The sequence below is a fragment of the Ictidomys tridecemlineatus genome, chromosome 3 (genome assembly GCF_052094955.1).
Source record: "Ictidomys tridecemlineatus isolate mIctTri1 chromosome 3, mIctTri1.hap1, whole genome shotgun sequence".
NCBI classification, from domain to species: domain Eukaryota; kingdom Metazoa; phylum Chordata; class Mammalia; order Rodentia; family Sciuridae; genus Ictidomys; species Ictidomys tridecemlineatus.
In genome coordinates, this window is record NC_135479.1 from 157458646 (window position 1) to 157473965 (window position 15320).

At 37.8% G+C, this 15320-nt stretch overlaps 1 protein-coding gene and 1 long non-coding RNA gene across 11 annotated transcripts in view; one reads left to right on the forward strand and one right to left on the reverse strand.

Moving 5' to 3' along the window:
* The window catches only part of LOC144376417 (uncharacterized), a 43370-nt gene extending 42517 nt beyond the window's left edge, over positions 1-853 (reverse strand). For 5 of the 9 annotated variants that reach the window (XR_013436887.1, XR_013436883.1, XR_013436889.1 and 2 more), the window contains exon 1: positions 637-852. This is a non-coding gene — a long non-coding RNA (uncharacterized LOC144376417). Of the gene's footprint in view, positions 1-636 lie in introns of all 9 variants that reach the window. The other 4 variants (XR_013436890.1, XR_013436891.1, XR_013436888.1 and 1 more) reach the window with 2 other exon arrangements.
* The window catches only part of Morc1 (MORC family CW-type zinc finger 1), a 148249-nt gene extending 134156 nt beyond the window's left edge, over positions 1-14093 (forward strand). For both annotated transcript variants that reach the window (XM_078044264.1, XM_078044265.1), the window contains 4 exons: positions 1988-2075; positions 3561-3614; positions 10081-10275; positions 13279-14093. In XM_078044264.1, the coding sequence (XP_077900390.1) occupies positions 1988-2075; positions 3561-3614; positions 10081-10275; positions 13279-13425 (484 nt within the window). In that variant the 3' untranslated portion in view covers positions 13426-14093. The remainder of the gene's footprint in view (positions 1-1987; positions 2076-3560; positions 3615-10080; positions 10276-13278) is intronic.
* Positions 14094-15320: the final 1227 nt, after the last annotated feature.

Genomic DNA, 15320 nt, shown 5'->3' on the forward strand with positions numbered 1-15320 from the left:
GGGCTTTCACATATAAGCCAGGGCTCCCAAATACATGAGTTAGGGCTCCCAGTAGGAGTCGGGGCCTCTCCTCGGGGCTGTAGTGCCACATGCTCATCCTCCTGGAGCGCTGCCCACATGGTTGTGGAGTGGCCCACTTCCTGGCATTCCACATCATGTTGAATCAGTGCAGAAAACAGTACTGGGATCCTAACATGGAGGGCATGATGCAGGCTCTGTGAGGCTCCACAGAGCAAATGCTGTTTTAGTAGTTTGAAGACAAATTATCTGTGAAATTAATGAGTTTGAGAAAATACAAAACCACAAAAGCTGCAGTGATTTCAGTAAAACCTTCACATGAAGTAGTGTTCAATGGTTAAATTGCATCTATCATCTATCGATTTGTGGAAATAATAGTACATGTGTGAGACACATTCTTCAGGCTATAGATGATGTTTAGGGGGCATTTTGAAGTAGAGACACCACAGATGAGAATTATCCAAAATGAAACTAGAGGGTTTTCTCTCCCTAACCTACCCCTTCACCCCCTTCCATTTCCCTGCAAATACCAGCACCATATATTTGTTTATCTAAGAGTATTTCTTAGATGACTGCTGAATTTGCTCTAAATTTAAATAGCAAAAAATGTATGCTTACCATGCAAAGGGCCCACGTTTAGAAGTGGTTTCAACCCTGTGGTGGGGAAACATGGCAGATCTGGATGGAAGTGGGAATGTTTCGTATGGAAGACTTCTCACCCCTCCTGTCCCACCAAACCAGTCACAAGGCCGACAGGTTCCCTTTCCCAGGGACTCCAGTTGCAGCGTTCTTTCTGTGCCATCGGATTTCTTCTCATCTTAGATCCCTGGAAGCTCATTTGCATCCTATCCCCACCCCATCCATCTTCTAGCCAGGCAAGTCAGTCTGGGGGCTGTGTGTATTACATTTAATATTTGGGCAATGCTGAAACTTTCTGGCTTAAATCTCCTTGAAACTATAAATGCAGATAAAATACTTAAAATACTAGGAATGCATTATAAGAAATTACTGTTTTATGTCTGGTGTACCATATTATTTTACAATGGAAAAGATTTTGTCAATCCTTTAGATAATATGCATGAGCATCTTGGAGCTCATCAACATCAAAACACTATACACTTTTAAGATGTGATGTTTATGAATTTCTATATTTCATATTCTCCCAGAAATGAAATATGTGTCATCTAAGTGATTTATCACAGAAAAGCTGTCACATTAGTAGGGCGGGTGCCACTGCCTTTTGGTAAAGTAAAGCACCTGTCGGAGCAATGGCCACCACTGTTTTGAAAGAGCAGACCAGATATGATTTCTAAGAGTAGTCTCAGATACCCTAATGAAGATAATTGCTCTGCAGAATTAAGCTCTTTGACTTCCTTGGAGAAAAAGTCAATAATCGAGGAGCTGCTTATTTTCCTCCAGGAAGTTTACAATGCTGAGTTCTCTGCAGAAAAGAAAACTCAGGCAGGTGCCCGGCTTCCCTGGACTGGTTCGTGACAAATTGCTAGGTTTGTGAGCTATTTTTTCCCTTCCTGTTCCCATTTTCTTTTCCTTTTTCTTTCTTTGCCTTTCCTTCAATATTTTTTTAAAATTTTTTAAAGAATGTAGATTTGCCTGCTGTTGTTTTAAGAAATGATGCAGAAATCAGATTGTACCCTTCACTCAGTTTCTCCCAGTTGCAACTTCTTGCAAAACTAATCAGAATGTGGATGTTGACACAGTGAAGACACAGAACATTTCCATCACTGCAAGGGTCCCTTCTATTGCCCTTTTATAGCTACATTCATGTCCTTTCCCCCAGCCTGTGCTTCTTAAGAGCACTTTAATGCTAATAGTAACAAAATATTTGGGAGGAGTTAATGTTGATCTTTGCCAGATATTTAATACCCAGGGGACAAAACCAATTCTGACAGGTGCATGCTGCATCTCTTGTCCTGGTATGTTCCTATTTCTGCTCTGCTTGCATTCCTAGGGAGGTCCTTCTGTATTTTTTCCCTGAGTATCAGCTACCATCAGTATTTGACTGCACATCTGCAGAAGAACTCAGAGCAAGTTCTGAGGTAAGTGGTCTTTTAAGAACTCTGAAGGATGACAGAATAGCTTGGATTTAGTCCTCCGTGAAGAAAAATGTAAAATGGTACCAGTGAGAGAACCTAGAATGGCTTAAGGGAGTGAAGATGGGATCTTTATACCGACTTTGTATCAGAATCAACAGTGTCTATGAAATCACATGGGTAGAGCCAGGTGGAGAAGATCTTACAGGTGGAGAACAGTCACAGGGATCAAAAGAAATGGGACATGGTGACTGACTCCCCTCTCCCTGACCCAAAATGGTTTCTGTTCCATAGATGCAATTCCTCGGTGGCTGGTTAGGAGGGGATGAGCCGAGGGTTGGGTAGGCCACCATATCAGGTGCCAAGACCACTAGTCTGTTTAGAATCAATAAAACATCACAAGAGGTGATGAAGATGATTGTATTTTCCAAGCCTCCTTGTGTATGAGTGGAAGGAACTTTGGTCAACCACCTGAAGTGCAAAGGATGAGCCTAGTTGTCATGCCCCCATCAGTAACATCTAGCAGTACTACACATTCCTCCCACCCAGTAGGGCTGAGGGGCTCCAGGGTGGAGGAGACAGCCAGCGCAGCACAGGAGCACAGGAGGCCCCTTCTCCACACCATGCTCAGCATCTCTTGTGGGATTGACAGATATGGAAGGAAAGGCTCTCAGTGAAAAGAGCACAGGTTATTAATTAGACAAAAGTGCCACATGCCCCAACTGAACCTGGGTGAAATTCCTTGTTTTCCACTGTACAGTCTACTTTTTTCACCTTCTCCTTTTACCCTGTACTCTCCATGGAACGTCCAGCTCCATTACCTAACTGGGACCTTCCTCGTCAGTGCCCCCAAGAGCTCTTGGCTGACAAATGCTTAGTCACTTCTCTGTCCTGACTTCCCCAGGCTCTCGACCCAACCATCCCTATTCCCCTTCCTGGAGCACTCTCTCTGCATGGCTTCCCCCCACTACACACTTCTCACTTTCTCCGACTACCTCCCTCTTTAGGGTGATTCCTTCTCTGCTTGGATTCTGAGTGTCATCATGACTGAGGGTGTGTTTCTGAACTGCTTTCTTCTATTAAATGCCATTTCTGGATGACTCTTACACTAACCAGTGACTCCCAGGCTATTTCTCTAACTTTCTCTTTCAAGAAATCCAGACTCCAGTTGCCTTTAGACAGCTCTTTTTCAGTATTTACGATTTTATCATTTAATTTTCTTCCAAGCTTATTTTTTTATTACACATTTTTTAACCATGCTGTATTTATTTATGTAAACCGCTTTAACCCATTTTTTAGTTTTGTTTGCAATGAAGTGAGGTATTAAATTTACTTGATTAATTTATTTGGATCCAAGCTTAAAAGACCAATAGTACCACTGTTGGCTGGTTCTAGGTTTGTTTATACTAGATACTTGCATGATATAACTCTGTTGGAGGCACTGCATTCTCCAAAGTTAATATCTTGTTCTCTTATCACTCATGAAAACAGCTGGATCAATGCCCAGAGCAGACGAACAAAAAGCTGAAAATATGTTTCAACCAGGTAAGTCTGTCTTCAGTGTATTCATTTATATTCTAAATGACCCATGTTCCAAAGGAGAAATAATATAAATTTCCAAATGTTAGTTTGGAAGGAAATCAAATTTGCATTTACTTATCAAGACTGAGATTAATGTGTAGTACATCAGATGTCATAAGGCAACATCTTTTGAATTTTAAAATTCAAATGTTCTCACAACATACAGCTTATGAAGCACTTGGAGTAGAACTGTTTTGAAAGGAAACAGGAAATTCTCAGCCTTTAAGAAATATTTGCCATCAATAAATGGGCAAAAGAACCAAACAGGCATTTCTAAAAAAGAAATACAAACGGACAACAAATACATGATAAAAATGTTTAGTATCCCTAGCAGTCAGGGGAATGCAAATCAAAACTGCATTGAAATTTCATCTTATTCCAGTTGGAATGGCAATCATCAAGAATACAAATAATAATAAATGCTGGTGAGGATGAGGGGGAAAACATACACTCATACATTGTTGATGGAACTGAAAATTAGTACACATTTCTGGAATGCAGTATGGAAATTCCTCAGAAAACTAGGAATGGAACCACTATATGACCCACCTATTCCACTCCTTAGTATTTATCCTAAAGAACTAAAATCATCATACTATTGTGATACAGTTATATCAACGTTTATAGCAGCACAATTCATAATAGCCAAGTTGGGATCCAGCTCAGGTACCCATCAACAAATGAATGGATAACATCTCTTTGAGTTTTTTCCCTTAGTATCTTATCGGTAGTTACTAAGAGTATGATTTTTCCATTTTAAAAGTAATTATTAATAATCTAAAGTAAGAATTTAAAGAAATTTATTCATTGTCCCATATCATCCAAGTTTATTGATTGATGCTAAGTTTTTGGTACTTTATTACAATCTTTCTCTCTCTATATATATATAGATTTTTTAACAGTATCTAGTTTTTAAAGATTTCCTGGGGCATAAAAGAGTGCACAATGTCCATAAGTTTTGTGATAGAAATTGCCCACATGATCATATGCCCTCAATTCCCTTATTTCACACTTTAGGGAACAGGGACTCCAAGATGTGAACTCAGCCAAGCTAACAGGGGGAATTCATGCTGGAGCTGGGATGACCAGTTGTCCTTCAGACATCTCCCTGGTGCCATAAGAGCCTAGAATTTTTCATGGCACAAGATCAATAGTGAGATGTCAGGTCATCATTCACACTTTACCTGTGTTTTCTCAGACCTACACCAGCTCCACCACCAGCACATACATTAGCATCTTCTTCCATGTGCTGGTGCCTATAGCCTTCTTCTGGAAACTACCATAAAAGTGTGCACATGTATAAAGACTAGGAGGTGAATGGCTCCCCTGGAGCTCTTCAAAGCACAGCTGTAAGAAGAGAGCCTCATCTCTCCTCTCTCTCTCTCTCTCTCTCTCTCTCTCTCTCTCTCTCTCTCTCTCTCTCTTTCTCTCTTAAATTCTAGTTATACATGACACTAGAATGCATTTTGACTCATCATACAGAGATGGAGTATACCTTCTCATTCTTCTGGTTGTACATGATATAGAGTTGCACAGGTCGTGTAATAATGTATGCACAAAGGTTAATAATATCTGATTCATTCTACTGTCATTCCTGCCCCCATACTGCCTCCCCTCCCTTCACTCCCCTCTGTCTAATACAAACTACCTCTATTCTTCCCTAGCCTCACCCTTATTGTGAATTAGCATCTACATTTCAGAGAAAACATTCAACCTTTGGTTCTTTGGGATTGGCTTATTTCACTTAGCATGATATTCTCCAGCTCCATCCATTTACTGGCAAATGCCATAATTTCATTCTTTTTTAAGGCTGAGTAATATTCTATTGTGTATATATATATATATATATATATATATATATATATATATATATATATATCTCACAATTTCTTCATTCATTCATCTGTTGAAGAACACCTAGGTTGGTTCCATAGTTTCACTATTGTGAATTGGGCTGCTATAAACATTGAAGCCTCATCTCTTTTATAGAGAATGATGTATACTTGAATATTCATACTTTGAAAGTGAAAAAGAATTGTGAATTCTCAGAAGACATATGACTAGGAAGACTTGAAATGAAAATTAGAACCTAAACCAAATTACTTTTTATAAAGGCACTATCATCATAATATATCCAATTTTTTAGCTTTCCCAAATTTAGCAACTCTTGTTGGTATGTTTGTCTCTAATGTTTCTGACTGAGTGTCTGGTGGACTATGCTAAGCAACTAGGAATGAAAGGAGATTGTACTTAGTTTCTCATTACTGTTCAACTGCAAAGTAAATTTGTTTTCTGAATAATATTTTTAAAAAAACAGTAATTAAACATTTCAGTTTGGAGCTATCTTGTCAGTGTTTCTTATGTAGAATAAAAGACAAAGTTTACTTTCAGTATGTTTTTCCCCCTGTTTCAGCACTAATGTTATTTTAATCAGCTAACATGGAATTGTGATTGATTGAGCCAGATGCTAAAGTCTATTTCTGTATGTTACCTAATGTCACCCTTACAGCTTTGGGAGGCAAGTGCCACTATCTTCATTTTAGCAATGAAGAAATAGAGATTCAGAAAGATAATATCCCAATGTCATGGTGCAAATAGGTATTAGATTTGGGATTTGAATTCAAATTTGTCCTGCTTTGAAGTTCTTTTCATTATACTACTTTTCCCCCATCTTATTCTTATCTAGACTTCAGTGCTTGATCTTTGTGAAAGAATTTTCACGTATTATTGCAATAGTTCTATTACAGTTCCTCAGCAGATTAATATCGAAGAATTGTCTTCAAATTATTGGAGACCTTGACATTATAACATGAGATGTATGTAGTAAAGGTGCTCAAAGTGGAATCGTTAGGTGTAGTGTGTGTGTGTGGTAGTAGGTTGGCTTAGTGACCAGCAGGAGTTGATTTTCCCAAATGTAAGTCTGGCTATGGAGACTGGCATCCTCCCACAGGTTTATATCTAATGATTAGGAACCCTGGTTTATGTACTTACACTGTAAAACTTGGAAATTGGTTAAGAATTAGACTCTCAGCATTGAAGTTTATCCAATTATGTGTTCATTTTCATATGTCTTTACAAGTGATATTTTCCAAGTGTCTACACTGTCAGTAAAGGAGCTAGGTTGTTGGGTCTTGGAGGTCATAATATCAGTGTTAGGGTCAACAGTGTTAGCATATAGGAGGACTAGAATCTTCTTGATATTCAGGACAAGTGAGATTCAAAGGATCAAAGTAAGCTAAACAGTCAAGAAGGCAGGATTTCCTGTTGAAACTGAAATAGGGAACAACTGAAATCATAGCTTTCCTAACAATGAAATTCTGTGGTCTCAAGGACTTTCTAAATAATCAGTGGCTTTAGGCGAATGGTTATAAGAACGATACAAATTTTTTCTTGAAATCCACGTGAAGGACTAATCTATGCCATTTACTTTAGGGTGTGTACCTTTAATAAAGAAAGCCACATAGAATACTCGGTGAAAGTCACCTCATCCCAACTACATCCGTGGTTTTTGTGACTGCTGTTAGAGTGGTAGGTGTTCCTGCCAAGGTGCCCTTGCACCGTCCGACCTGAGCTGCCATCTTTTTTTTTTTTTCTTTCTGCTCAAAAGTCATTTGCTCCATCTAAAATGAACATCTCAACATCACTTCAACTTCCATTACCTGGTCCACCTCTGAGCCTTGCCACATGCTGTCCCCTAGCTTATCCATACTCCCAGGCTACAGTATGGTCCCTTGAAGACCTCCCACTCTATTAGACTTGGTCATGATAATCTTTTACAAAATCACTGCCTTGTCTTGCTATCTGAAATAAATTATGACCTCTCTGTGCTATAAGAGAACCTAAAAAACTTGATTTTATCATTAATTAAAATGTCTACTTTCTATTACAATAATTTCTTGTGTCATTTTCTCCTCAACTAGATTACAAAGTCTTTGAAGTTAGTAATCCTATCTTATCCAAACCTGTATCCTAGCAGCCTTCAGTAGGTACCTTTGCATCTGGATTTTAACATTTATTTAACATTTATTGAATCGTAGTTGATTATTTCTGCTGTAGTGTCTTCCTGTAGAAACACTTACATGAATACCCCCTTTTGTGTGATATAAAAGCTATAGGTCCCACAGGCCTTCCTTGTTTCACAACTTGTTAAGATTGTGGCTCTGCAAAGTTGCTAGAGCCGGACTTTCTGAACTCAAGGCAGAAAATTTAAAATCTTAATTGAATATTCTTTCCTTCGAATCTTAAATCTGCTCTGTGACTCTGCCCTCCTGGGTTGAATCATTTACCGTCCTTGACCTTCAAGCCAGGGGAGAGGACAACCCCTAGGTTTGACTGAAACCTCTGAGAATCTTCTGAGAAGCCTCCTAGAAGTGGTTGTTGCCTTAGTTTTAAGTTATCAACTTTATATAGGATGAATTAAAGATGTTCAAAAGTGGATTCCTTATAGCTAACAACAATGTATTATATATGTACATATAAATTATATATGTATATTACAAGAGACAGTTTGAAACATAATTCATCATAAAGTTACAAGAGAGGATTTTGAATATACTTGTCATAGAGAAATGATGAAAGTTTAAGGTGATGGATATGATATGTTAATTACCCTGCTTTGATCATTGCTCAATATATACATTAATCAAAGCAAAACAAAACAAACAAGCAGATTCCTCTCCAAGATGTTTGCAGCCTGGAAAAGCAGGCTGGCTCCATGTGTTTGAAATTCGCTTGCTGTGATTGCTGCGTATCTGCTCTCTTGACTCCCTGCTACTTAGTGCTATGTTCCAGACCTTGGAAATGTGGAGAGGAATAAAAATAAATCCTTTTTACATGGAGGTTATATGTAAAGAGGGAGGGACAGATAACAAACCCACAAAGGAAAAAGAATTCAGAGGCACACATTGACAGATGATAAACCCATAAGTACGTAATCGTGCAGGGCCAGGGAGTTGACAGCGATGGTGTGTTTGGGAAGAAGGAGGTGATTTTCAGAAACAGTGGGCAAGGGGCATCTCAGACCTGAAGCAGGGAAGGAGCTTTGTGCTGATCTGGGTTGAATTTACTGGACTGAGAAAGCAGCAGAAGCAAGAGGCAGGAATGAGGTTGGTGAATGCTTAGAAGAATGAGTCCTGGAACTCAGGAAACAAGGCGAGAACAGGTGGTCACAGGCCAGGGATTTCAGAGTCTAATTCTTGGTGCCTAACACCAGCTTCCAGGAAGTTTAAGTCACTAAAAATCTAAGATTTCTTTACATAGCCATCTGCAAACCTGAGAATTAGTCTCATCTTTAACATATTATTATCCACACACGCGACCCATGCTTGATGCCAAAATGGAGTGCCGTTTGGTCCCTGCTCCCACATACTCCTCTCCACTAATGGTGGGTGAAGTGTGTACATAGTCGAGGTGAGTTGCTCACATAACCCCAAGTCAAGTACTCCAAGTCAGGATTTCCATGCTCTTTAATTGAATGGAGATTCCTCACCTTTCTATCAACTCTGACAATACCAAGCCTTAACTGGGGACATGGTACCCTTTCTCCCAAAAGATATAAAGTTTGCATACTTGAATTAGCTCATGCTGTCAACTAGAAAGTTCTTGGGGACAAAGACTACCTTACGTATTTTCTATCACCTATAATTAATTCCTCAAATTTACAAAGTACTGATATTTATTAGAATTATAGATAATACAAGAATTTATTTGTTTAAATAATTTCATAGAAAGAAGAGAAACTAGTGAGAGCAAAGTGTGTAATAGTGATGGTGTGGGCAGTGCCTGGGAAAGGTCTACTTGTGTTCATGAAGGTGATGGATGGCGGTGAGCGGGCAGGGCAGGTCCAAGAGATGAATGAGGCAGCTTTAAAATTCTCCTTCGATGGTTAACAGTCCATACTTTTCACAATAGGATAAAGAATGTACACAGAGTGAGGAAACAAAATTCCTCATTCTGTAGCTTCTGTGCTTTACAGTTACTACAAATAACTTGAGTCACAAATAACATATCAACTTTAAGGTGGCCCAAGCACTGGCCATCTGTCATTGTCCATGAGCTGCTGGTGCTGTGGAAAGTGGGCCACAGGAACCTTCCCCCTTTGTGCATTGAATGATTTAACATTGCTATTGGGAGAAGAAATTCAACATTCATGGAGTTCTTCATTCCAAAGCAAGGGTCTCTGAGTCTACCTTGGTGTGCCTCTCCAGTTCTTATAATTACAGGAATATGGTACATATTACCTCCTCTCTCTCCCTTTCCCATCAGAGAGTTACTTCCTTAAGGGTGTCCTCAGTTTGGACCACCTGTCAAACTTAGATGCAGGGTTGATGCTTGGTACATGTGTGCAGTTGGAATATGAAATCACCTCATTTATTAGGGAGAATAGTAATATTTTTAAAATATATTAAGACTGTTTTAAAAACGTTCCCAGATCCAGAATGTTTACATGGTCCAATATGAAAAGAAAATAAAAAGAAAAATGCAGTCCATCATCCATGATGCAAATAGAAGAGGAATTCTTAATGAAATATCTCTGGGACACTGTGAACAAAAAAGAAAATCTACTGAGGATAAACTGAAGAATCTTCGTGTAAAACTGGCAATGTTGTTGCAGACACTTCAGCTGGTGAGTGATGTCATTGTATATGAGTAATAGGAATATGCTCTGTGGCTAGACTCCCCTCCTAACATCATCATTTGCTTACTGACCTGGGACAAGTCACCTAACCCCTGGGCCTTGCTGCCACTTAAAGAATATCAAAATCACCAATAAATGAATTTTGAAAAAATATATAAGAATATTTATAAAATTTCATCCTTTTTTATCTTAAAAAAACCAGATTTTTTAAATTGTTCTCTTACAGTGGTAATAAGAGCAATTAATGCCATTCTATTGGTAAAAGACAATGATCGATCACTTTTGAGTCTCCTCAATAGTATGTGTCCATTAAGAATTTTTTCCCAACTTGGTCAAGAAGCAAAATGTTTTACTTTTATCTTCATACAGAAATAAAAAAAAAACCCTCCTAATCTAAGAGGAGAGGTTAGAGAGGCCAGGAAACATCATGGAAGTGTGAATTACTGTCAGATGACTTTGTATCTTTGTATATTTTAATGCATAAAGAATTGAGTTTCTATGATAGATTGAACTAATGAGGAAGAGCTTAATTTCTGTGACAGCACATAGAAATGCAGTAAAAGTTAAAACGTATTAGGCAAGGTTGAGAAGTATTTCTATAGGTTCTAGAAATAAATTGAAAAATGCAAGCCAGGACAGTGGAGTTTAGGGAGCCCATGACATTTTATCCTCAGATACAGGCCCTGAGGGCCGGGACAGGAGACAGAATCCTCCCAGGAGAGAACTGTGTAAGAGAACTGTGTTCCCTACAGAAAGCCTGGAGGATGGTCCTGGTGAATGAAGCATATACACTTCACAGCTGAACCCACATATAAAACCAAACATGAGCAGTGTTGCCTGCCAACCTCTCTCTGTCTGTCTCTCATTTACTTTTTTGGTGCTGAGGATTGAATCCAGGGCCTTGTACATATGAGGCAAACACTCTACCAACTGAGCTATTTACCCAGCCCCAAAATCTGGAGGATGGATGGGGATGACCTTGCCCATGAATTAGATAGTGGAGAGACTAGGAGACTGGCCACACACTGGTATAAAATGGGACTTTCAAGCCCAGCTGCCTGGGTTTCAGTCCTAGCTGTGAACATTTCAAGGTGAAAGTTTATTTTCCCTTTAAAACATATACATCTTTTAGTTTACATGAAGTTTCTCTTATATTAAGTAGAAATGAAATGCAGAAAATGTTTCTGCTTAATATTTGGTAAATTGCTGAAAGAGAAGTTACTCCCCTTCAGTCATATAGACACAATTAAAATGCTATACTATTAAAATAAAAATGAATGATTAATGCTATGTCTACATTATGGTAACAGTATTCGTGCTTCTATCAACATCACCACTTCAGCCAGTTCTTCAAGTTCATTATTGTTGTGAGAGTGGGATTTAGCAGAGCTCCTTGTGGTCTTGTGGCCATAAATGCTTTTCTGTGTAAATGATTTTATAAATAAAAAGATTGGAATGGAACCTGGGCATGGTAGCGTTTCAGTGACAATTTTGGTTTTAATAACAGTGAACGCTTGAAAGAACAGAGAAATTCTGTATCATAGAAATTGAATACCACTTAATGAGAATCAAAAAAAAAATCTTAAAAATTTTTGGTTCTCAGCATAGAAAATCTGTTTGGCTAGAGAAAAAAATGAAAGAATAATAATTTATTAACTTTTAAAAAAATTATCTTCAATACCAAACCCCTTGGCTGATTACCTTGGCCAGTTTTCCCAGACTAGCCAAGATAATTATATTAGTTAAATTTGCTTTATTCACAAAGTTTAGTAGGGATGTGAGGGACTTTAGTGAGCAGAATAGAAATCTTTTACCTAGTATCAGTGAAAAGATACCCAAAGAGTTCTGACTCAAATATATTACTCTCATTTCACCACTTGAAGTTTCCATCATTACTTTTCTGACTGCTGGAGCAACTGTGGTAAAATAAAACAGAGAACTGAGTTGTGATGGGCCTGAAGCAGATAAGAGTAGGGCAGACACACAAGAAACGGAGTGTAAAATCCACGTAAGGTCCTAAGAGGAAGTTTCATCTGCCAGACAGAGACTAATAGCCAAAGGATTAGACTATACCTAACAGGTAAGTCCTGGCTGTGTTAGCAAGAGCCACAGGGAACTCTTTGTGGTTATTATATATGGAAACTTAGGTAAATATCAATGTCATTGAAACCCTTTTGCAGGAACAGGACCCCAGTCATAAAACTGGAACCCTTGTTAGAAAACTGAGCTAATCTAGAGCAGAAGGAATAAAGCTGAAGCATATTTAAAGGACTGAGAAAAGGGAAGAGGAGATGAAGATGAAGGAGTTGGACACTTGGTGGGACAGTAGTAAAACTGGGATAGTTTTTGGAAGGTCCATCCTAACAGTCTCCTCATCCATCTGCTTAGTTGGAGAGATAGTCGACTTCCTGGTTGGGCCTGAAGGAGAGAGATTTAGCATATCCCATGGATCTGTCCAGGGACCCAGAAGCCCAGGGAAGGAGACTGTGAAATTACACTGAGGTGGAGCTGAGGGGGAGTGGGAAAGGAAGGATAGAGAGACCGAGCAGGGCAGCAAGGCAGAGGCTGGGAGAAAAGAGGCTATAGTAGGAAGAGGAGAAACAGAAGCCAAATTTTTATCTGTCTGGTTTGGCGTAAAAGGCTGAAGATTCATGAATTTTTAAAATAGGAGACGAGAGCCTAAAACCGAGAAGGATGACAGGGGGGTGGGGAGGGGCAAGTGATATGACAAGTAATTTTTAAAAAGGAGGAAAATGTCAGTGGAACTAACCTCCAGTAAAGAAGAAAATATGATATGAATTCCTAGCCCCTTGTGAGCATAAAATGAGATTAAACGAGAAAACATTTGGAAAAGGTTAAAAGCATTATTCAAACACAGGACAGGTTCTGTTGCTCCATGAATCTTAGAGAAGACTGTCAGGAGTCTGCCCAGGAAACGTGAGTAAACTCTTAGCTGCTTTCCCTGGTGTGAGTATCGCTTCTCTCTTCCAGGGTGGTCCAGCAGAAGACCTGGAGCAGATTGACGTTTATTTAGAAGCTTTGCTGAAAGAAGATAATCTCCTTTCTAGACCCCTTAAACAAAGTGTCGCAGGGCATGGTCTCCCTTTAGAGAGCAATGGAAGCACTTCTCAAAACTAAAAGTCAGAAAAGGTATTCCCTTTCACAGAATGCTAATAAGAAAATTGGAAGATTTTTTAAAAATTCCTTTCTTTAATGTTATTGTAAATTATTTTACCTAACAACTTTAAAGAATTGTATACTTTACAGATGGAGACTGATTTGCAATTTATAAATTTGCCAGTCCTATTTCTTATTTTTTCTTGTTCTCTTGGAAATAATTTTTAGAGTTCTCTAATCTTCATGCAAGCTACGAAGACATATGAAAATGTCACTTAAGTTAAATTTTGCTTTTACTAAGATAATTGTAAAAGCTCAAAAACAGTGGATTTCAAAATCAGTATACAAAGGACTGCAGAATCTTGTTCTCTTGAAATGTGTGTTGAAAGACATTGCACCTTTTCTCCACTGCAGCCAATCCTCAGGAAAGCAGAAAGTATAAATCCTCCAAAACACCTTTGAGTTAAAGTTTATATGATTGTTTTACAATTTAATTATAGTTAAATAATAAATCTCTTAAATGATAAATCTCTTAGGCAGAACATATATATAACAGATGTTAAGAATTGTATTTTTATATTTAGACACATGTAAGAAACTGTTTTAACACTTTCCTTAATAACTGATTACGTTGTATGTTCAGAAATGTCTTCAGCTTTGAACAAAACCAATAAAAGCATTAAGACTCATTTGTGGAATTGTACTATCTTAATTTACATAATGCACATAGTACAAAATGTGGAATATGTTCAATATGATATTATGAAAATTCTTCATTCATTTGTGTCCTTAGCCCCTTAATTATTCCTCCCAAGAAGCATGCTCTTACTAGTTTTCTTATTGAAATTCTATATTAGAAATTCTATATTCTTATTGAATTTCTATATTCTATATTAGTTATATTAATTCTATATTCACCAATCACTTGTGAATCCACTCCCAAACACTCAATGTATGTAAAACTATGTTGACCAATATATAACTGAAAATATGATGTAATTGCATCCAAAAGATGATGTTGCATTGTCTCTCTGAATACCATCAAGAACTTTTCAAATCAAGATGGATATATGTAATAATATATAATGTACTAAGAGGTAATGAGATCATATTTTGTTATTTTTAACTAGTCCTCATAATTCCATTCTGTGGAAATTCCCAAATATACTTAACCATTCCCTTATCAATGGATATTTATTAATTTTTTTGTCCTTTGGGATTTGCATGCATATAATTGTGAGTATCCTTGTAATAGTGAATATCCTTGTAATTCACACATTTACAATTTTTTTCTGTCAAACCTAACAAATTATATTACAGAGTGAACGATATATAGATGCTATTACAGTAGACATTGCCTAACAACACTGCATAAAAATTACATTAAAATACCCTCCTCTGTAATGTATGAATACCTATTTCTTCATACCATTGGCTACCCAGTGAATTGTCACACTCTTATCTTGCTTATCAAATAGGTTAAACGTGATATGTCTTTGTTGTTTTAATGTAGGTTAGAAATAAAGAAAGCTTTATTTCCTTCATCCCTCCCTCCTTCCCTTCCTTCCTTCCTTCCTTCCTTCCTTCCTTCCTTCCTCTGGGGATTGAACCCAAGGCCTCAAGCATGCTAGGCAATCACTTTACCACTGGGCTATTTCCCCAATAGAAATCCCATTTTGTTTGTGTATGTGTGTATATATGTTTCCACGTAGCCACAGCATTGTCCTAGAATTATCATGTGGATAATCAATCCTTATTGTATCCAATGCTATCTTTGTATGTTAGATTACTCTTTGTATTTTAAACAAAACAAAAAAACAAAAAGTCCCTCTGCTTTTTCAGTGATTGCTCAGTATTTTTTCATGCCAGACCCATGTTGTTTTGGTAAGGATATTTAATAATTTTATTTTTTATAA